At 45.8% G+C, this 24,163-nt stretch overlaps 1 protein-coding gene across 2 annotated transcripts in view; it reads left to right on the forward strand.

Annotated features, from left to right (window-relative positions):
- WNT7B (Wnt family member 7B) overlaps positions 1-24,163 on the forward strand; it is a 104,100-nt gene that overhangs the window by 11,738 nt on the left and 68,199 nt on the right. The window contains exon 1 of one of the 2 annotated variants that reach the window (XM_053387565.1): positions 2,936-3,500. The exons of the other annotated variant lie outside the window; for it this stretch is intronic. Coding sequence (XP_053243540.1) covers positions 3,418-3,500 — 83 coding nt within the window. The 5' untranslated portion in view covers positions 2,936-3,417. Of the gene's footprint in view, positions 1-2,935; positions 3,501-24,163 lie in introns of those variants that run through there. 2 annotated transcript variants of the gene reach the window in all.

Raw genomic sequence — 24,163 nt, forward strand, 5'->3', positions numbered from 1 at the left:
GTCGCACGGGGTGAGGGTCGCCAGAAGCCGTTGTCCACGGGAATATGTCCCTCGCTCCATTTGTGGTGGTCGTGCATCACCGCCCCCCGCCCAGGAATGGAGGAAAGGCAGTTCTGGGAATCAGCTTTCCTTGGCCCTAGAGGGAGAGAGGCAGGTTTTGTCCAAGAGAGGAAGGCTGGCTGCAGTCCAAATACTTTCGCATCCCTTCCATTTACACCCCACTTTTCCTGCAAGGAGCTCAGGGTGTCGGGTCTGGGTCTCCTCCTCTCTGTTATATCCCTACAATAACCCTGTGACTGAGGCAGAGCTCAGCAGCTGGAGCAGGAGTCTCAGGCTCTTGGCTTCCCGCCCCGCGTTTCATGACTGATTCTGGCCCACTTAGTCCTTCATTCACTCGGTCCTCGTCCAGCGCTAACGACTCCACCGCACTCACCGAGGAGAAAGCCCCGTGGAGCTGCATGAGGCTTATTCCGCAGTCGGAACGGAGAGGCTCGCCCGGTGAGCTGCGAATCAGGAGTCCCTGGAAGGGGGATTTCCCCCGGTGCCATCAACCTGGTGCCACAACCTCTCCGCTTCAGCCCAGAAGGAGAGAATTCGGAGAGACCTGCTACCTCGCAGGGCTGGTGCAAGGGTTATAACAGGGGAATGCAAACGAAGCTCTCTGAACAATGACCATTATATAGAGACACAATAGACAAGACCCACGCGCTTTACTACCGAGGGAGTCGATCTCCGCAGCTGTCCTGTTCCCCAAAATTCTGTTTTAATCTAATCTTTCTGCTTGAGGGGCAGTTCAGGCACCTCTTTATATAGTGCCACGTATAAAGAGGAAAGAGCTTTAAACGCTTGGGGGGGGGGGGAATTACAGGAGGATCCTCGACAAATTTCGTTTCAGTGTTATAGCGGGCGCACCTCGTGAAACCACCGAGAGAGCAGGGATCTTCCCGAGCCTACGATTGCAGAGACCGATGGTATTCCAAGGCACGAGGAATGAAGCTCCCTTTCTTTCGGAGCAGGGCTGTGGCTCCGCTTTCTTCTAGAAAAAGCAACCTTTTTCAGCAGGGGCCGGTCCACCGTCCCTCAGACCATGGGGGGGGGGGGGCGGGCGGACTATATTTTGAAAAAAACCATGAACGAATTCCTATGCCCCACCAATAACCCAGAGATGCATTTTAAATAAAAGCACACATTCTACTCATGTAAAACCACGCTGGTTCCCGGACGGTCCGCAGGCCGGATTGAGAAGGCGATTGGGCCTCATCCGCCTCGGGCCTTAAGTTGCCTTCCCCTGTTCTGGAGCAGGGATGGGGACTTGCGGACCTTGCGGGTGTCCTTGGTATATAAATCCATGGGCGTAGCCAAGATTTATGTTCGCAAGGGCAGGACACCCACCTAACATCAACCTCTACCTGGCTCCATCTAGCAGATTCGGAATGAAATGTCACAGCAACAGTTGTTTTAAATTACTTTCTTTTGACCCCAGGTGCTCAGAAAAATGTCAAAATCTTTCTCCAATTTCTACTTTTAGTTCAGTATTATTTATTTATTTATTTATTTATTTTTATTTACTTGATGGGGGCAGCTGCCCCCTCCCCTTGGCCACGCCCCTTTATATATCCCATGAGCCCCAGCCAGGATGCCCAAGGGCCAGGAATGATGATGATTACCGTATTTTTTGCACCATAACACTCACTTTTTTCCTCCTAGAAAGTAAGGGGAAATGTCTGTGCGTGTTATGGAGCGAATGCCTACGGATGGCGGGGGGATCTGCTGCAGTCGTGAGCAGAGGATCCATGGTTCCCCTTCCTTCCCTCTTCCGTGGCTCGCTTTGAAACAGCAAAGCGGGAGAAGAGCCGCTGAGTGGGGAGGAGAGAGGGACAGAGAGCCTGCTTCTTTAAAGGAGCAAAGCGGGAGGGGAGAGGAGCCTTCTCCCCTTATACCCCTCTTCTTCATTATTAGCAGCATCCTTCTCCACCCACCCCACGCGTGCTTCTTCTCCCCTTAAACCCCTCTTCTGCATTATTAGCAGCATCCTTCTCCACACACCCCACGCATGCTCCTTGTCCCTTGAGTGCTTTTCCTTCCCTCCCCACTTAAAACGTGGTTACAAAGCACGGATCCACATGGATCCTCAGGATTTTTGCATTGGTTACCCAAACTCACCGTCAGATCACATGTCTGTGGCCACAGCATGAACCACTAAAATCATACATCCGCTGTTTCGTTTAGAATATTTTTTTCCTTGTTTTCCTCCTCTCTCGCTCGGGAACCTCCCTGTCTGTCTCAGGAAGGTTTCATTTAATGTTTCTGGCGGTGTTATGAAGCCAGGAGCTATCCTTTCTAAGCCAGTCACATCTGGCAGTACTGACGACGACAACAATACTTTTATAAATTTATTTATATAGTGCTTCTGATGGCAGATTCCTTCCCCGAGGATTCTCTAATTTAAACTTCCACGGGATATTTAAATATTCAAAAGAAGGAGGGAAGGGAAATAAAAGGGTCAGTGGAATTGCTTTCATTGCTGAGGAATTGTAAGCTCTGTGGGGCAGAGATTTCGTTCCCTTCCGCTCCTGAGCCTCTGCCAAGTGCCATGCTCATGGCTGATGCTGAAGAGCTGCCTTAAGGATAAGGGCGAAGAGCGAAGAGCAAAAGGGAAGCCAGGGCGTCCCATCCCGGCGCTTGGGCGCTCGCTTTTCAAGCCAGCCAACTTGGAAAGCGCTGCTCCGCCACCGAAAGGGAGCTCTCCAGCTTGCCGGATCAGTGTCATGCCATTGTCATCGTTACAACACCGCCGCCACCAACACACACACACACACACACACAGAGAGAGAGAGAGAGAGAGAGAGAGAGAGAGAGAGAGAGAGAGAGAGAGGAGGCGGTTTGCCGGCACCGCTCGCCCAATGGCAGCTTGCAGTCTCTGGAGAGTTGGCGAGGAGAGAGGGAGAGAGGCGCAGTCTGCCCTCCAAATCCCTGGGAGCATCATCATTCCGCCGAGAGAAGCCACTCTCTAACAAGCTTCCAACCACTGCGAGATGACTGGCAGGGGAGCTGAGCCAGAGGCAGCAGCAGCAGCAGGAGCTGGAGGAGCAGCGACCATCGCCCTGTAGAGAGACAGACAGACAGACAGACAGACAGGCAGACAGACAGACAGCACCACCACCACCCAGGAAATTAACCAGACACAGCAAAACTGAGCCAACCAGCCCCTCTCTTGCTCCTTGCCCCCAGCCCAAGCCGGATCCAAAGTCAAGTTCCCCATCTGAGCCTCTCCCCCCAGCCACCCTCCCACCCAAAGTGAAGGGGGGGACACCGACCGGGGGAGGGAGCAGTTAACCCTTTGTGTCCCCCAAGGAAGACATCCATCCTAAGCCAAGGAACAGACCTTTCGAGAGTGCTGAGAGCTGGATAACGACCATGATCCTTTTCTCACCGCGCAGCGTTTTACTCTCAGTCTATTACCCTCAGATTTTCCTCATCCTTACCAGTGGAAGTTACTTGTAAGTGATCAAGACTTCTTTTCTTTTAAACCCCTTCCTTAGATGTTTGCTGGTTTCCTAAAGGGCGCCTTCTAGGGGCTGGGAAAGTGGGGGAAAGAGACGTGCGCCCCAAAGATGGTTGCAAGGCAGGGTGGGGGGTGGCAGGTATGGGGGCTGTCGGGAGTGGGGTGGGCATGTGAGAGAGAAAGTTTCTTCCGAAAACAAGTTGCCTGCGGCAGGTTTGGCTCTCTGGAGTTCAGAGGCGCCCCCAGAGCAGTCAGAGGCTTTGGGGGAAGGTTGTGGCTGAGGTGCTGCGGCGAGAGATGCTGCTGCTGCGAGCAGGTGCTCCGTGAGGAGGGATCGGGTGGCGGAGCCAGCGAGGGCAGAAGCACTGCTGAGAACCGGGGGGGGGGGGCTTCCTTTCGGGTAAAGATGCCGGGGACTTGGGGCTCCTTGTCCTGAAGAAAGACTGCTAAGAGGAGAAGCGCCCAAAGGCATTCAGTGGGTTGCTCCGCCAGGCGCAGTGACTGGGGAATAAGTCCCATGGGATTGTGGTGGGGCTAACTTCGGAACAAGCGTGACTCGGGATGCATGGCTGCAATTCCACTCCACAAAAGGAAGTTTGATTTTAGACGTCAAGGGGTTTGTGTTTGAATCAAAATAAGATTGTACCACCTCCCCCCAAAGTAAGATAAGTATTGATGTCCAGGTACTTATCAAAAGTCTTGGCGATGAGGAACTGTACTCCTAAATTACAGGCATATCCCCCTAAAAATAACAATTGTATTGTATCTATGACATGATCCGGCCGCAGAGAAACTTGTTAGAGTCCCATTGGTTTCAGCGAGAAGACAAGACCCTTCTGACTCTCCTCGCTCTCCTTGACAGCGATGGCACTTAAATTTGAACTCTGAACTCAAATGTATGCTTTCTGCCCCTGACTCTTAACTGGAACGGCTCGCCCTCCTTCGCTTTTCCCCCGCACAAGGGCTGCCCGGTTCGCTCCGTCTCCTCTCCATTCAGGCCAAGACGCGCAGGCCATTCCCGCATCACCCGGATCGCGAAGGTTACCAAACGATTTTATCTGGGAAATGAGGATCCGGGTGCAGGAAGGGATGGAGGTTAGGGAAGCCGAGGGGCAGAGGGACGGACCCCCACCTCCAAGCAAGCCCCTTAATTTTGATGCTGGAGATGGACTCCGAAGTCAGGCTTCCTGGAGGAGTGAGGACTAATTTATTCAAAATGAGCGAAGCGAGGCTGATTTGAGGCAGGAAGCTCGGATTCAGGCCCAGGACTGGATCTCGCCTTGGGCTCCACCAGTGCAGTGCGGCGTTGCAGGGGGATGAGGATGGTCCAGGCTGTCCGCTAGAGAAGGCTTGGCCAGCTTCCAGCTTCCCTATGCGAAGTGCTCCCGCGCCCATAAGATGCCAGCCATGCTGCCAACAGCCGTGTCAGGTAGGCTGCTTTTATTAGGGGAGGGGACGACGGTGAAAGAATAACGGTACCCTTCGCCTAAGTCTCGCTTGGGCAGAGATACAACGGGCTCATTGCTGAGTAAAGGGGCGCCGTTTCCGGCTCCCCTGGGAGTGCGCCCTGTTGGGGGGATTGCCGGCTGAGGATCGCGCGGAGGGTTGCAGTGTACAGAAGCTCTTAGCTGAGGTGGGATTCGAACCGGGGACTCCCCACTGCGGCATTCGCCACATGAAACGTATTTATGGATTAAGCATTTGCTTAACTTGCACCCCACCCCACTGGAGCGCAAGGTGTCAAAAAGCTCAGCAGGTCAAAACCTGTTCATTTCAACTGGAGAACTGGGGCTCTTTCTCCTCACTCACTGCCATCGAAACCAATGGGGACTTTCTGGTCGCAAAATCCTATGCATCCTTACCTGGGAGTAAGTCCCATTGACTCTACTTCTGTGTAAACACGCATAGACTCGAACTCTATAGTGCTGAACTTCTGGGAGATGGTGGCCTTGTCTTGCTTTTCTCTCTCCGGTGTGCGTGCGACCAGTGGCCTATTATTCACCTCCCCATCCATCTGCACCCCACCCCACCCCACCCCACCCCACCCCCGGCTGCTTCAGTGGGTCTGCAGCTTTCTACTTCTCTTGTGGGAAACGCGCCCTCGATCCCCACGCAAGTTAGAAATCTACCCTTTAAAAAACAAGGAAAGAGGAAAGGCAGAAAAGAAACGCGTCTGTTTCTTCCTTCTTAATTCTTAATGAAATACATATGCCTTGGCCACCTATTTTCAGAGAAGTCTGATTTATGGAACCGCGTTGCGTTTGCATTGCTGTTCGCGGGGATTAAATGGAATCGCTCCGGCTGCCGACTCTGCGCAACGCGGGGCGCAGCGAAACAGCCGGAGCGAGCTGCTTACCGCTCCCCTCTTTTCTAAAAGGGAGCTTTTATTTTATATCTATATCTATATGTAGGCATGTGTGTGTAGGAGAAGAACCCCCTTTAATAGAAACCTAGCCGTATTTTCTTGAAAAACTGTAGGAAATGACTATTCCCACCAAGTTTTTCTTTCTATAAATAGTTCCGAATCTTGAAACAAAAGTTTTCTCAACCACACACCAGATGCTGGTGGTTTCCCTTGCAGTGTGACATAATTATAAGGTCCGAAGGCAAAAGCTATGGATGTATAATAATAATACGAAGGCAGCTCTGCTGATGGGGGAAACACAAGCGCAGGCTTTATTTAGAGCTCGCTTCGCGGAGACTGGCTGCAGAGCGCAGATTTCTGGGGCAGTGAGAATTTGTGGTGGGAAAATTAATCCGGATCCCCTCCCCCGTCTCCCTTCAGGCCAGCGCGGCCCAGATGCTTCCCGCCCCGCACTTTCCCAACTCATCATTAGTCCTCCCCGCCCAAAATGGGCTGGGGGAGTTGAGGGATTCAGCTGAGCCTTGGTCCCTTATTGGAATCAAGCAGGGCAGAAAGGGACAAGAGTTGAATTTGAATGAAGAACTTGGATTCAACCAGATGACCACCTGGTCCATCGCTCTCTCCCAATATGATGGCAGTTCCTTGTGGCTTATTCAGAGATAGTCTGCATCAAGAGTTCCACTTAGATTCCAGGGCTATAGGCTGTTGATAGGTCTATCTTCCATGAAGTTGTCTAATGGTGGTGTTCATTGGTTTTTAAAATTGTTGTTGTTGTTTATTACCACCCTTCACCCTAAGGTCTCAGGGCAGGGTACAAGATTTTAGAACACAGTATTTAAAACAAGTTACAAGCACAGAAGTAAGGTTAGTCCAAAATCCATCTGAGGTAGTAGCCATCAGCACAACAGTGAAACAAGGGCGACGTCTCTAAAGTTGCTTGAGGCAAAGCCTAGAGGCAACAACCAAGAAAGCTGCCTGAGCGTTCACACCAGATGCACCTCAGTTATTGGTGGAGTGGAAAGAAGGGGCTCTGCCAAAGATCATAAAAACCCAGGCAGGCTTGTATGGGAGACGGTGGTCTTTCAGGTAACTTGGTGTCAAGTCATGTAGGGTTTTATATGTTACTGTGCTGCCCAGGACTTTGTAGAAACCCAAAATACTGTGATTTTTAAAAAACAGATGGTGTTGTTTGTGTATTTGTACCTGGCACAATCATATTCATGCAGAAGTCACATCCAAGCCTGATGAAAACTGTTGCCTGCACCTCAGGAGCCCTTGTACTGAGTTTGACAACAATATCTCAAGGGGCGACTGAACCTATGCAAAAAGGGGGAGGGGCAAGGTAACATTTCGGTCCACAATCTTAATTCAAAATGGTGCCCAGCACCCAAACATTTATGGTTACTGCTGCTCCCACCTTGGGAACCCTGTGCCAAGTTTGGGGATGATATCTTGAGAGGAAGCAGAAACAATAGAGCAGCGTTTCCCAACCGGGGGGCCATAAGGACCCCTGGGGGCCCCCAGGTGAAAATCACATAAATGGGGGCCACAGCACAGAGGGAAGTGAGAAGTGAGGGGGGATTTATTTTTAATCCCGATTGACTGGCTGTCCACTTGGCCAATCAAAAGTGGGTAAGGGGGTGACCCACCAGGGCCTAATGCTCCTTTTTGCCACATGCATTTTCTTGGAGCAGTCCTGGTTTGTTTCTGGAGGGAGAGGGTGGTTGCTGGGCCTGCCATGTTGAGCAGTAGGGCCTGCGATCCAGAACCCCCAGGTCAGGTAAGGGCGGTGGTGGGGTGGCAATGGGCAGGGCTGGGCGAGTGGGAGCTGCTTGTTGCTGCCGCCAATGCTTGGTCCGGTGGCAGCGTGGGTCTGACTCTGCAAGGTGTGGGGTGCAATCCACCTCAGTGCCTAGTGGATCAGGGCCTTCGGATGTTGCCAAGGGGTGCAGGGCCCATAGGCAGCGTAGGCCTGGCTCTGCAAGCCGTGGGGTGAAATCCACTTCAAAGCCTAGCTGAGTGGGGTTGTCTGGTGCTGCTGACTTGCATCTAGTAAATAACAAAGTGTCTACTTAGAAGAAAGCTGCACTGAGTTCAGTGGGCCTTGCTCCCAGGTAAGTGAGTGTGGAGCTAGAGTGTTTTATCTAGGCAGCCAGGGCTCCTCCAGATGACGAGATCTTTTTGCACCAGGTCAGTGAGGACCACTTGCTTCTAAAAATTCTCCCCTATATACAGAACTCCCTCTGCACCTTTTGGACTGAATCTGTAGGTTTCTCCCTCTGTGTCAAATAACTGGGGTCAAATAAGTGTTGTTTACATTTTATAATACATGGAAGATGGATCTCCCTCGGGAGGTTCTGGACTCTCCTTCCTTGGAGGTTTCTAAGCAGAGGCAGGATGGCCATCTGTCAGGGATGCTTTAGCTGAGTTCCCTACATTGCAGGGGGTTGCACTAGAATGATGATTCTATGTTTTTCTGCTTCAACAATATTTCATTATGTTTCTATCATTTTATATAATTGTATTTTGTAAAAATTATGAAAATTATATATAAAAGATGTTTTATTTACAAACAAAACATTTAAATAGCTACCTTTCCACCTGTAGGATGGGAGGAGGCATGGGCATAGTCAGGATTTTTGTTAGGGGGGTCAGGCTTTTGTTGGGGGGGGGTCAGAACCTCAGATTTGTATTGACTTGTATTGATTTTTACTTACTGGGAGGCATCTGAGCCCCTGCTCTCCTTGCTATGCCTATGGGGGGCACAGGAAGGAAACATGGTCAGAAGGGGGCCACGGTTGGGAAACATTGCTATAGAAAACAGACAGACAGACAAAGGAACAAACCACTTACCAAAATGTATATTAATGGAACCAGAACTTTATGCCCAGAAACAGACCAGTAGCCAATGAAGCTCTTCTAACACGGGAGTGACGTGCTCCCTGCAATCAACCCTGCTCAATGGCATTCTGCAACAGTGAAAGTGCAGCCCAGCCCAGAGGCTCTTACAATGGTCCAAATGAAATGTAACTAAGCCATAGTGTCCCCAATGCCACATCATTTCCAAGAATGAGCAAAGTTGACATACTGATCTTAGCTATGCAAAAGTGCTCTGAGTCCTGGCCACCACCAAGCCTGGACATCCAGGTTCGGGGCTGAATTCAAGAAGACATTCCAGATGGAAACCTCATTCTTCCAGAGGAGTTCAATCCCATCCAAGACATGTTGAATCCCTTCACCCAGGTTTGCTCTTCTACTGGCCACGAGTATCATGGTATTTTTTGGATTAAGTTTCAGTTTGTTCACCCTCATCCAGTCCATTACTGACATCAGACACGGATTTCAGAACTTGAACAGCTTCCTTGGACTTAGAAGGAAGGAGAAATAGGATTGAGTGTTGTCAATATAATGCTGGAACTAAACCTCCAAACTCTGGACAACCTCTCATAGCAGTTTTAACCAGATGCTAAAGAAAATGGTGGGGGGCAAGATCTTGGGCTGGTGGGGCCTCAACTTTTGGGGGGCTGTGAACACATGTAAAATTCTGGGACTGTTGTGGGTGTCTGGTCACAAAATGTAGAGCATGCGTGGCGGGGGAGGGGTAGCAAAAGTTTTTTTTTTAATGGACCCTCTTATATTTACATGATTTTATATGGGATTTTATCTAAGCCACCACAAAAGCACAGGTCACTCTGTCCCCATGGATTGACCTGTAGAAAACGTGGCAACTGTGAAATAGGCAGATTCCATGCTAAAGGATCATTTGGAAAAGATTAAAAATAAAATGGCTGGTATCCTAATGCTGTTATACAAATCTGTGATATGACCACATTTGGAGTGTTCTGTACAGTTCTGGTAGCCTCACCTCAAAAGGATATTTTAGAATTGGAAAAGATTCAGAAAAGGGCAACCCAAAATGATTCCGGAGACAGGGCAACTCTGCTATGAGGAAAGGTTGGGACTTTTTAGTTTAGGGGAAAGGCAAGTAAGAAGTGACATGATAGAAGTTTATAAAATTATGCATGGCATGGAGAAAGTGGCTAGATAAAAGTTTCACTCATAATACAAAAACTCGGGGACATCTATTGAAGCTGAATGTTGGAAGATTCAGGATAGATAAACGAAAGAACTTCTTCACACAGCAGGCAGTTAAATTATGGAACCCACTCCCACCGGAGGCAGTGAGGTCACCAACACGGACAGCTCAAAAAGAGAATCAGACAAGTTCACGGAGTATAACTCTAGCAATGGCCACATTGCCTGGCAGATACGGTCTACCTCCAGAATCAGAGAGAGTATGCTTCTGAATACCAGTTGCTGGAAACCACAAGAGGGGAGAGTGCTGCTTCTTGGCTTCCCATGGGCATCTGGTTGGCCACTGTGGAAACAGGATGCTGGACTAGATGAGCCATTGGCCAGATCCAGGAGACTCTTCTTATGCTCTTAACCATCGGTCCAGCACTTGATGCCTATGGACTGGATTGTAAAAATCGCAGACTGGTGCTTACTAGAACCACCTGAGCACATGGACATGGAGCTGAGGCATGGATGCTTGTGGGTATTTTGGGGCACACCTGTCCAATAGTGATTTTCTAGGAATTCTATGTAAAACCATGTGGGTTCATGAGGATCTGTGTTTTATTATGCCACAGAGGCTCTGACAAATACACTGGGTAGATCATTTTTGCAGTGCAATCCACAGAAACTGTTGGCAACTTCAGTTTGATGCTTGGCTTGCGTGGGGCATGCTTTCTAAAAACCATGTGGACCTGTGACTTGGATCCATGTTTCAGTGCCATGGTGCCCCAAAAGGTCTGCCTCCACACAACTTTCCACTGCCCACAGACATCAGTGGAGATGGAAGGGCACCAAACAGCCAATGAGGGCTGAGCTGTTTTGTGGGGTGGGAAAGGCTGACACTGTTGAAGGGAAAAAGAGAACATGGGATAGCAGGGAATGGCAGCTGGGATGCTGAACTCTCCATACTGCAACATTTTGTGCAGTGCTTGCTATGTAAAATGGCTTCAATAAATTGCTGTTGCAGCTTATTATAAATATAATATATTATAAATATAATATATAATACATTCTGGAAAGTACTTATTTCCATTTTGCAACTCCTAGGCCAATATTTCCTTTACACTATTTCCATACCTAATGGAAAATAGCCTACTGCATTTGTGGTACGTATGTGTATGTTGTCGACAAATGTGTATGTTTGCCTGGTTTAGTAATGGCAACCTTTGAAGATTAAAACTTGGCAGAAGGCATCCAACTATTTCTTTTTGGGGGTCTCCTTCTGAGAGAATTTTAGTGTTCTAAAGAGAAGTGTCCCCAGTTGTTATGTAGGAATTTTGAATCAATTTGTTGGTAATTTATTTCTAGGTGTTCTGTACTTTCTCACCTTTGCAAATAAACTGTTATTATTTATGAACAAAGAGGTTCTGTACAGTTTATCACATCTTATTACATCACAACAGTTTCTTATATCCTGCCTTCTCATTGGTGTACTCAAGGCAGAGAAAATTTTACTAAATCAACACAAAAGTATAATCAAAATAATAAATTTATAAAAATATAACACACGTTAATATATGTTAATGTACAGTAATGACAAATTAATGTATATTAATGGAACTTATTTTATAATTATTACAACATTTACATTTTTGCTCTGTTGTTCGGTCTATGGGATAATAATAATAGTAGTAGTAGTAGTAGTAGTAGTAGTAGTAGTAGTAGTATATTATTTATCCTCCGCCCATCTGGCTGGGTTTCCCCAGCCACTCTCGGTGGCTGGATCCCACATTGGCTGATAAAATGCAAAATAGACAATGTGATCTTAGAGAAAATTACAAAATTGAAAAGACTAAAATATTTTCTAATGAAGGCTAGATCTAACACGATAGCATGTCTATACCATTTTACAAAACAAATGTATCTATATATATATGAGCATCGTGCAGATTTTACTGAAGGATGAGAGGTGATTTTACTGAAGGATGAGGGAATTGCGTGCATTTGTATGTGGCCTTTGTTCTTTGTTCCTGGTTGGCAAAAGAGATCATTGGGTCTAGCCACAGATAACTTTGCACAGGAGCAAGTTGTGAAATGATTATAGTGCACTATAATCTCAGTATGGTTGCAAGCAGCAACAGCAAAGCCTGCTTGCCCAGCTGTCTGTCTCAGCAACTTTCTCGTTTCCCCCTACCTTCCAAAAAGTATATGTGTGGTGTATATTGAGGTGAATGCATTAGCTGCAAGCTCTTAAGTTGTTATTATGGATTTGTTAACCACCATCCATGTACAGTGGTACCTCAGGTTAAGTACTTAATTCGTTCTGGAGGTCTGTTCTTAACCTGAAACTGTTTTTAACCTGAAGCACCACTTTAGCTAATGGGGCCTCCTGCTGCCGCTGCACGATTTCTGTTCTTATCCTGAAGCAAAGTTCTTAACCTGGGGTAATATTTCTGGGTTACTGGAGTCTGTAACCTGAAGCATATGTAACCTGAAGCGTATGTAACCCGAGGTACCACTGTACTGTACTTGGAATTTTACACAGTTACAAAAACAACCAAACAAAATACAGTTCTCTGTCCTGGGGGAGACTATAGTCTCAATTTTGACAGTGTGCAAAACCACAGACAGGTGTTCAACCATAGTATAGGAAAAAGGGGGACAAGAGTAACAGTGTTTAATTTTAATTTAATTTAATTTAATTTAATAGTGCCCTACCCTTCCATTGTAAAAAGTGCTCAGAGTGGCTCACAACATATTAAAAATAACCAAAAAGGCATCTGCCTGTTGTGATGTACATTGGTTGCTTGCTCTTTGATTTCACAGCATGCATAACAGTGACATTTAGCATGCTGAACTGATCAGATTGTCATATGCAGACGTAGTAATAAGCACATAAAAAACAAGTGAGCTTCAATAAACAATACAAGTGGAAAACAATTTAGTGCAGTAGCTGAGAGTGTTTTTACTATGCCTCTAGGCAGTGACATATAGTTAGTCTTCTGTTTTGAGTGAGGGTGAATCCTCCCAGCTATGGTGACTAGAGAGAGCCTCAGGGCTATTTGATAGGTGTCAACTGTTTGACACATCCAGCTTATGTAGTGGCAAAGACCTTTGTGATGAGTGTACAGTAGAGCATTCCAAATGGCAGCGTCAGCAGCAAGTGAGCCACTATCAATGGCTTGCTGTGTGAGCTACTTTCACATGTATCGATTGAATGCTGACTTTGTATGGGTCTGTTTTTGTTGATTCCACATCCTCTAGTCATGGAACTTACTAGCAATAGGAAAAAAGAAATGCACTGAGATTTCACAGATCAAAAGAGAAAGAGGAAGACCATGTCCTATACATGAGCTTTTATATACTGCTTTAGAGTACTGGTGGTTTGGGGTTTGTTTGTTCTTTAAAAAATGCATGGAAACCTTACCATGCAAGAGTGCTCTACAGCATGCAGGCAGCCCCTCTCAGCTGCTGGCAAGGCCTGATGGAGGTCATGTTGCTTCCCTTGCTTTCCCAGAGGGAGAGGACAAGCCAATGGGCAGCAGTGGGACACTGAGGGGATCTTACTCATGTGAAACCCCTTGAAACCTGCAGTGAATACTAGGAGGTGTGCATGCCTGGGGGTTTGGGGTACGGAGAGTGAACGGAGCCCACACCTAGCCCTCAATGCTGATGCCCCACCCATCAGAGCCAAGTGGGGGCCATGCTGCACCCCTGCCCGCCCCGGCCCCTGGTGGGCATGAAAGGTGCTGTCACACTGCCCTGCCAGCCCCATGCCACTTTGTGATGCCGCAGGGCTGTGTGAGGGGGATGCAACAGGCATGTGCCCTTTCTGTGGGGCTGGCAGGGCAGTGAGGAGCAAAATGTGCCCATGGCCACTGCCCCTCTGGCCCTCCTCACGTGATGCCACTGGCCAGTATGCCTTTAGGTGAGGGGTGGGAAACACCAGACCTAGGGGAGAAAAGCAGGGCTCTCTCTGCTTGGCCCTCAGGTTCTGTCCAGGGCCCTTCTCTGTCTCTGTCAGATACCCTCATGGAGTGCTTTTGCCAGGTAGGAACATGGCCTTGATCTGTGATCATGTCTCTTACTTGCCACTGACCTTTGCATGGCTAGAATGGACATTGGCTAAGGTAAATTCTTGGTGTGGTAGTGTGGAGAGAACAGACTGTGAACAACATGGAGAAAGTAGAAATTTAGATTTGGCAACTCCAAGTGAGAGAGGTGTTGCTGGAGGAAAGCAGGAAGGGAAGGTGATGCCAGGCTGTCAGTGGGTTGGTACTGAGAGAAATGCCTTTCCCTGCCTGTGCTGATGAGATTTAAAGGAGAAGAAAATAAAGAGATATTGAAACTTGTTGGAAAGGATCCACGTAAGGCGAGGACTGTCGCTTTTGGACAACAATCTACTTTTTAGAGTATTATGGGATGGACCTGCGAACTGGGGAGAGGAGGGGCTGAGTTAACCTTGAGATACCAGCGATGCACTGAATAACTACAAAGCACTGCAGGCGCACAGAAAGGGCTCAAGATAATCTTTGGAAATGGAGACAACTGATATAAATGGAAGGCCAATGAAGGTTGTATACTAGAACTGTCGTACACAGAATGAATTGAAAAGAAGTATAATATTCTCACTTGAAGCTTTACAAAAGTATACAAATGCCTTAAATAATGTTTCAACATGAATGGAAATTAATAAGAATACAGCTGATGATTAAGTGATAATTTTGGGTAATGGATTACAATTGGAGGTACCTAATTTAAAATATTCAAAGCAGTAACATCAGAAGCTAAGGACTCATCGACAATGGTGAGTGGGAAGTCACTTGAATAAAATTGTATTAAGTTGGTAATAAATTACAGAAATGACAGAATTGATACATGATCCTTTAGCCACAGGTAAAACATGTGAGCCAATAGGCTTTTGTTTTTAAAGCTGAGCAATGTTAGAAAGTTAATCAAATAACAGTTCTTATTCTAATTGCCCCTGCTATTTTTTTTTTTTTTTGAGTTTTTGCTGTCATCTAGTTATTTGATCTGCCAGAAGACAGGACACAGTAGCAATGGTTGAGCAATCTGGCATTGATAGTAGCAGAGGGGTAATAACCTCGCTCCTCAAATCTTTGCAGCTGCTGCAGCTTTGAATGCGTTTAGAGGGAAATGGTGACTACAGAGTTCATTGCTACATATAAACAAGCTGCCCACCATTGTTCCTGCAGTTCCTCCCTTCCAAAATGCCACCAAATATATTTCGTCCCCTGCAGGGTGTAACATGTCTGCTTGCTTTTGTGGTCTCATCAAATGGAGAGTATATCTTGCCATTCAGATAAAAAGGCCTCAAACTCTGCTGCACATGCCGATATAAAACCTTTCAGAAATTATTTGGGTGGAGGGCAAAAAACTAAAGTGAGGTGGGTGAGATATATTTACACTAGACAGCAAGTCTGGATGGCGCAGAAGTTTATCTGGTCAGTCTGGTAGCTTTATGCATGCGTGGAAGCTGTTTTAGAGGGTCCAGCTGAGAGAATGTTGTCCTTGGAGCTCAGAGGACCGGCTTCAAAGTCTGGCCTTGCTGTGAGGCTTGGCAAAGTTGCTGTTGCTCTGCCTCCATCTCCTACTGTTTCTAGCAGACTGGACAAACACAGATTCCATTCCCTGCTTTAATGGAGGGGCTCATGAGGCTCCTCTCAGTTTGCTAAGAGCTCCAAGGAGCCAGATAATTGGCCAAACTTGACACCAGCTGGCAACACAACGCAGTACTATAGTGAAATCATTCTGACACACCAGTTGTATGGTATGCCTGGTGGAACTGCGATTAGGAAGTGTCAAGCTGGGGGCTGGCTGGGGTGAAGCAGGGACAGGAAACAGGTGAAGCCACATCAATGTGCCTACAGCTACATGGTAGAGGGTACACTTGGCATGCAGAAGGTCCCAAGTTGAACTGTTGTAAACTCCAGTTAAAAGGATCACAAGGCAGGTGATGGTGTTGGCTGAAAAGGAACAAGAGCAGCACTAGAGGAGTCCCTTGTTTGCTCAGACCACCAAGCAAACCTGGCCCCAAAGGCTTGATAGCACCAGGGCAAACATATGACATGATCTGACCAATTGTTGTAAGAGCCCCATTAGCTCTAGTTCCTGTTCCCTCCTGAAGTTCCCTTTGGCCAGAACTGGATGGTGGTTCACAGTCTGAATCCCTGCCTGACGTTGGTCAGGCCCCACATTCGGAATCCACTTCAGCCCTGAGTCAAGACATGAAGCAGCATGTTGTCCAAGCAAAGTCTGGAATCCTCCAGAAGGTCATACTCACACGGTCTGTTTTGGGGTTGCTCTGTCAGTGAGGCCAGTTAATGAGGCCAATCAACAATATGTGGTCATTACTTGATTAGGTGTGAGGTGGTTGGTGAACTATGGTTCATGTGTCATTCACCCCAATCCCAGAAGTCAGTGGAAATAATTTTGACTAACTGTATGAATGAAAATATGCCACTATGAGATTACTCTGGCCCTTAACGATTCACGTGTGAGCAGGTGTATGTGACAAGCGCACCTCTGTACTAAGAGGAAGAGTTAGATTTTTCATTGATCCATCATGATTTTTCACTGGATTGATTAATTGAATAAATAGATAATATACCCACATATTTTCATTTTTAATAAAAACAAACATTGGAAATCTGTTCAAAGATCTGATGCTGCGTCTCATTTGGTCCTTAAAATGATAGATAACATGTTTTTCATATTCATGTAGAACATCTCATGCCTTTCAGGCATTGCCATGACTGACAGCACTCGCAAACAATGTACAGTTTTAGCTGCCATGAATTGAAATGACAATTAAAAAAAAGACAAGGGTTTTTTTCCACTGAATGTTTTAACATACAATGCCCCAAATCTCAGTACACCCCCCCCCCAAGTGAGACACTGTCAGATGAGAAATGATACCTAAAAAAATAAATTAGACTGTTGGGAGACAGGTCATATTTACAAAGTTCAATGCTGTTGGGTTATCTCTGCTTTCAATTACCCTTATAACAAACTAGGTATAGTCATATTTTAGTTTCACTCTACACATGGCTTGAACATTTCTTTTCCCTGTAAACTCAGATATCTGCAGCATGGTCTTGATACATGCCAAGGGGCAAATGTGACGATGGTGAGGTGGTGAAGATTAAAGTATGAGATGATCGGTTTTCTCTGAACTGCAGCTTAGCAACACTTTCACTCATCATGTGAAAAATAGCTACATGGAAGCCAAGCTCTGATTCTTGTTAATTCTAAAGGGTCCCTGTGAGATAGGCAGAGAAATTTGGAGGGGACTGAAGGTAAATATAAAAGACAGGAAATAAAAAAGGAAGGAGCACTTCTCTTTTAATTGTTAATTTCTACATATCTCATCTATCCTTAGTAGCTGATTGTCCCTGCTCCTTTCCTCTCAACCCCTAGAGACAATTAGCCATTAAAGGAGAGAGAAGAAATACCTGTATTATCAACAGAGGACATTGGGCTACTTTTGATATGATGAAGGTAACTGGTAACCAGGTTCTTAGGCCTTTCACATCTAATGCTCCTAACCTTGTCTGTATTACTAAAACTCTTTGAAATTCCTCACACGCTGACCTGGGAAGCAATCCTCCTTCAACTGCACTCTGAATTTCATTTTAGATTCAGTATCATAGCCTTGATGTGCTACACCTCATATTGCCACATTTATGTATTGAATGCCTGCTAGACACCCATAAATTGTCAGGTTACAAGGTGGCAACCCAAGGTACAAAACAACAATGTTGGTAAGTACCAAGAGTCCCAGGAACAGCTGCATGAAGATCCTATACTGCAGAAAGGTCTTATATACCCAGTTATTAGGAATTTTGCATTGCAGAATAGTAGAGAGGATGAGAAAAGTAACCTGCTCTTGCAGAAACATAGTGAGCACTGAAGGCTTTCATTTTTGAGCATTTGGCATTGAGAGGGGGGTGTCCAATACATTTTGGCACCTGAGGCAAACCACAAAATGGCTCCCATCCACTAAGGAAGATTGGTGAGTGCAGGTCGAAATCAGGAACAGGCAGAGAATAAAGATCTACATTGGGAATAAGGGTGGGAGGAGACCAGCAGGACCTCCTATTTCCCAAGAGGCCACTGGGGAGGTGGCTTTGGGGGGCAGGCAGATCTGGCCTCCCAAGAGCACACTGCAGCTCTTGCTGCCACCATGGCAGCAGTAGCAGCGGGTGATGCATTCCATAGTGGCTGGATCTGCTGCCATTGTGGATCCTGCCACCCAAGGCAATAGTTCCTGGGCCTCTTGGTACTTTCCAACCTTGTTGCCTCAGAGGTGGGCTGGCCCTGATGTTATCTATCAGTCATGAAATCTGTCAAATAGTGACATTTACTTTAATTCTGGATTGTGCATGGCAAGGCTTCCCCAACAACAATATGGTTTGGCTAAATTGTTCAGCAAGAATAATTAGCAAGCCACATATGACAAAATAACAACCTCTTGGGGGGTATTAGCAAGCATGAGGTGCACCCAAGTGCTTCTAATCCACCCATTAGTGTGATTAACTCCCCATAGCCACACCCTCAAGAACTGTGCTAGAGAGATTTTTGAATTCATTTACTTCAGTTCAGCTCCTGAGTTTGGACTGAAAGAAACACTACATTGCATGTTATCGTAATTTCTGAACATACCTACGCTAAACCAGATGATGACATAATGCCTTCTCCAAGACACCACCTGCCTTCAGATCACACTTTTGTTCTGAAAAAAGAGCATAAGTGGGGAAAATGTATAGAAACCCAGGATCCAATATTAAAGAAGTCCAGGCATAAAATTATACTTATCAAGTTGTTATGTGTAGGAAGTGTGGTGTGTAATATTGCCACATGTCTTGCCGCATATCAACACATGTTCCCTGATGTGGTTCCCCAGGGTGCCTTACAAAACAAGAAGCGACATCAGTACTAAAGTCAGTGGTGTCCTCTGGTGCCTATGGTGGGTGAAAGGCAAGGGGTTCAAAAGGAGATGGAGCCTGAGATCATGATAGGCAGAGCCAACTAATCCCAGGCACCATCCTGCATCTTCTGCTGAGCTCTACAAGGACAACTAAAGAAGAAGAAGAAGGTGCCATAGGCTGTGCGATTGCCTGAACTGGGTGAAGGCAGACGAAGCTGGTGGGTCAGTGCCCCATTCTCCCTAATGGACCAGCATCCACTAAGTAAAATATAAGATGATAATTTAAAACCCTACACTGCCAAATTCTTTGCTTCAGACTAATCTTGTGTGATGAATGATATTCCACCCCTGCCTCCCCCAGAGCCTCAAACAACTTTTTGACTTGTTTTTAAAATGCACTGTTGAAATGTATCCCATCAAACATGGGCCGTACTGAATGATGAATTCTGCATTCTTTTTCCGTAGTGTCTATCCTTAACTAATATGGCCACTCTGCCCAGCTGGACAAATGGTTCTCTCCTTTATGTCTGTACTTTGGCAGACAACCGCAGTGAAAGAGAGGGCTACTTTTCCTCTACAAGGTCAGCAGCTCTGGCTGCTTCACAAACTGTTCTTGCAGTCAAATAACTTCCTCTCAGCCCCTGTCCAAATAAACTTAATATAAACATTACACTTAAGACATGATAGGGTGCTAAGCTATCACAGACTTCCTGAGGTAAAAAGTGGAGCACAGTGCCTGCCTGTGACAAACATTGTGAAGAAGCCAAGACGTCCCTGTGAGAACAACAGATCAGACCAGAGACAGGGCCTGTCAAACGACCTGTTCCAACTCTTAGCTTCACTGGTGTCATTAACCCCACTACAATGTCACATGGTGCTTTACAGAGTCCCATAGGCAAAAAAGGATAGAGCCTTGTCCTTGAGAAGATTAAAATCTAAATGTTAATGGTAGTGGGTGACCAGAGAGGCAGGGGGGTAAAAGAGGCGCAAATGTCATTACAAGTCCTTAGCTGTTGTCAGGGCCGGCCCAAGACATTTTGGCACTTGAGGCAAACCACCAAATGGTGTCCACCCACCCCTGTCCAGAGAAGAAAGGGTAAGTGAAGATCTACATGGAGGAATAAAGATTGATAGACGGCCCTTCTCTATTCCTGTCAGATACCCTCCCATGGAGTGCTTTTGCAAGGCCCTTGATCTGTGATCATGTCTCTTGCATGCCTCTGACCTTTGCACTGCTGGAATGGACATGGCTAAAGTAGAATCTTGGTGTGGAGAGACTTTGCCTCATGGGTGGGCTGGCCCTGGCAGCTCTTAAATGCAGTTACGGTAGTTTGTTTGGGGAATGAGGATTTAGATGCTACTTCAAATGCTACTCAGAAGAGATGGGTTGAGCCTGAGTCTGAAGGGTGAGAGAGGGGAAGGAGGGATGAACAGTAGCACCATGTGCAGATTCTGAAAGCACCAGGATAAGGAGTCACAGGCAAGAAAGGGAGAAGCTGTTTAAGGGAGGAGACTTTGAACATGAGTGGATGTGGAAAAGTTGAAGCAGGACTTGGGCAGGGAGATGAAGGGACAATGACAACATTAAAGGAAAGGATAATGAGTTTGTCCAAGTGAAATCTTTATGTCCAATGGTTTATATAATAAAACATTTTATCTGGAGTGCTGAAATAAGACCTTAAGAGAACAGCACCACTTGATGGCACATAGGCAGGTTGTGGCTGAGGCAGCTTTTGAAAGGGTGAATTTTCAGTTGCAGGGTCCACTGCAAAAATGGGAGCACAGAATGGAAGTCAGGCTAGTACCAATAGAAACAGGACATGCATTTATTTGCTAACAAACTGGAAAGTGAAAAACATGCATGCATTTTAGATGTACATTCACCAGACAACAAAGCATTTTAGTACACTTTAATTTGGGCAAGTTCCCAATTATCTGGTTACTCTAATATTGTAATTTTATATTTCTATTTTGTTTTCCTAACAATCTTGTAATATTAACTGTCTAATTTAGCTAAAATTTCAAACAACAACCTATTGACGTATGCACAGAAGCAAGGGGACACAATGGTTCCTACTGAGGCCATCAGCCTGTGTGAGAAGCATTCCAGCTCTACCTGAGAGACTCATATGACTGAATGATCCTCCACCCACAAAATCCATCCACATCCATTTCATAGAGAAGGGCTAACTTAGTCTTAACACACACATCTCCAGCTGCAGTCTGAAGTGATACAGCCCAGAGAGGAAGACTTACTACCACAGTGAGAACTAGACCAGTATCCTAGTGTTCAGTTCACACAGAATATTTTATCCCAAAGTATAACTGAAGGACAAGGCCTTTAAAGGAATCATTGTTCTGAACTACCTCAGTATCATGGACTTTCCTATTCTTCTGTCTCCGCACCCCAAATTAATGTGACCTCTCATGAATGCTCCTGCTGCATTTATCAGTTGCCCTATTTAAGCCTCTGAGATTGCTGGTAACCTAAGCTCCTGTTTTGCTTTTCTTAATATTGCATAATGTGTGTTCCAAGAATTATCATATCTTGGGCTGCCTGATAGCTCTTGGGTTGCTATTGTTCCTTGTACTCAATAACAAAACCTTCCTTAGGTTTGCAGCAGGATCTGGCATAGGTTGTATTCACTGTGAGACATCTTGGGGGATAATGGAAGTGATGAGTGATGCTACTTAATGCAGTGAAATAATTTCTCTCAGTTTGTAGTGGGGACAATTAAAGGTTGCTTGTGCCAAATCCATCCTTGGCATAATGCCACTGATTTCAATTAACCACACCAGCCTGTTTTCAAACTTTATAGCGTCAGGGAATCCTTTCCACACTGATGTGTCTGCCATAAAATCCTTGCATGTTGTAGAAGATTTGGCAAAGTGTTCTTGGGTGCACGTTCAGATCATGCAAGGCGCTGGCAAGGCCTTTTGCTATATGTGAACTGGGGACTGAACCAAATCTGATGGGGCATTGTCTGAAATGGCAGCTGAGGTGAAGTTTAAGCAGCCTCAGGATCCTGGGGAATGGAAGTTTAACTCTTTATCTGCCATGGCCTGACAAAAACAAAACCTCTCTAAGACTGCTATTTGCATATTCAAGGACGCTCCCATGCTAAAATTAGGCCTGGTTTTGGATTTAATATGCCACATAGTGTCCAAAAGGGGGTTGATGACAAAATGCTATTCTAGTCCCTGAAGCACAGTCTGGGGAATATGCAATCCTGGAGGGGAAATTTTTGGAACCCATGAATCACTGTTGTAAACATCTTTAAATGATAGCAGGACTAGAATAATCAGAGCAGAGAAAGTTTAATAACATGAAATAGGCCTGAAGGTGAAAATAAAAGGGTAAAGGAACATTTTGGAAATGCACTTGAATTAGAGGAACTTTAATGAACCATGGAAGGTGGGGAGGGGAAGTTGTGGATAATGAGAGGATTTAAATAATTATGTATTTGTTGTAAAATTGAAAACTATAAATACAATGCTTCCAAAAGTAATGCAGTCCTTGAGAGGACACTGAATTTGGTGATCCAGAGTCGGGTGGTCCAACATGTGGCTTCTGTTGGTGGTCCTTGCCCAAAGGAGCATTGCTAGTGGCAACAGCCATTCTCTTCCATATTTTCCTCTATGTTTCTTCTATGAATCTAAGTGAAAGGGGTAACACTGGCTACGTGGGGGTGGCACTGTGAAGGAAATCTTGTCTCTCAGTTAGTTCATGCCAAAATCATAAGCAATGGGTGCGAAGAGAGGGAGACCCCTGTATGGGTGGAGGCAAGCTATGATTTGCTAAGGTCTGAGGAGTGGTGGCAAACTCTCTGCAAGAGCATGAAGACTCAGATTCGGGCTTGTGGGGGAGGCTTTGGTGCTTATCATTCATTTCCCCCTCTTGTCATTCTTGGACGCCATGGTGAGTCCTGCATATGTTTGGTGCACAGCTGGAAACTGCCGCCTGGTGTGCGTTGGGGGCAATGAAGGACATTTGGCTTGGCAGCTGTCAGCAGACCCCCAGGAACCTCACCAGGGAGCAAGAACTACAACTCCCAGCATGCATTATGGCTAAGCTCAGGTGTCCTGGGGATCCTTGAAATGCCTCTGGAATATTTTAGGATCAGTCCTCAGATGAGGAATGCACTGCTACCACTTCAGACTCATGTGTGTTCTCCCTCTATTTTTAAATTATTTGTTTTACTTGTTATTAATTGTTTTTATATCCCACCTTTTCCTCCAAGCAGCCCAAGGTGGAATACAGGGTTCTCCCCACTCCTTGTTTAATCCCTCACAACAAGCTTGAGAAATAGTGAGAAATAGTGAAGAATGAGAACTCATTCTTCATGGGCTGCATTTATATACTGGCTTCACAAGAGGCTCGAGTCAGTCTGAATAGGAGCCTTCTATCTTCCTCTTCTTCTTCTTCTTCTTCTTCTTCTTCTTCTTCTTCTTCTTCTTCTTCTTCCCCACCTTTTTATCCAGACAGGGACTCGATATCAGCATTGTTGATGAAAGCGCATAATACGTTTGTGTATTAATTTTTGTTTAATAAATAAATATATCTATTAATTGTGTATTTAGTTATATATATATATTCACTTAAATATATTGTCTATATTAAATGATATTAACTATATTACAGGCACTTTAATTTATGATATGGTTCTGTGTTGGAAGTACTCTGGTGGCCCACTTGGTCTGAGGGGCTGGACCACCCTCATCTTGGGTAATTTGGTTGGTTGGTTTTAGGAAAAATGTCTCTTTCCTCCCTCCCTTGTCTGTGCTCTTTATGCTTCCAGCTTTTGCCAAAGTAGGCCAAACATTTACCCTCTGTTGAAACTCCCAATGAACTAGGTCTGCACAATGTGAAAAGTGTGGATTCTCTTCCATTCAATCCGGCCTCCTTTGGTGTTTCATGCAAAGTGGCAGTGATGGTGGTTGTTGGTTCCGTGGGCATTTGCTACTCCTTGGGGCCATGGGAATGGATGCACATACAAGGTCAGGAAGAAGGCAAGGATAAAATGCAGTCTTGCCAGATTGGCGTCTGGTTAGTCTGAAAAATTAGTTCTCTCTGTTCTATTAACTGAATAAGCCAAACAATGAATATGTGCATTTAGCTTCTCTCCTCATGTCCTTTAAAAGGGACATTTTTAAGGATTAAATGCAGTGCATTATATTATTTTACACAGTGCCTTTAGAGCTGAACTTTCCTCACCCACCCACAATGCAATATGAACTTTGCATATCAGGCCCATCTATGTGTCTCATCCATGACCTAAAAGGGCAACCTCTGGATTTGTTCTTCTCTCCCTGTACTTGTTTAAAC

The sequence above is a fragment of the Podarcis raffonei genome, chromosome 5 (genome assembly GCF_027172205.1).
Source record: "Podarcis raffonei isolate rPodRaf1 chromosome 5, rPodRaf1.pri, whole genome shotgun sequence".
Taxonomy (NCBI): Eukaryota; Metazoa; Chordata; class Lepidosauria; order Squamata; family Lacertidae; genus Podarcis; species Podarcis raffonei.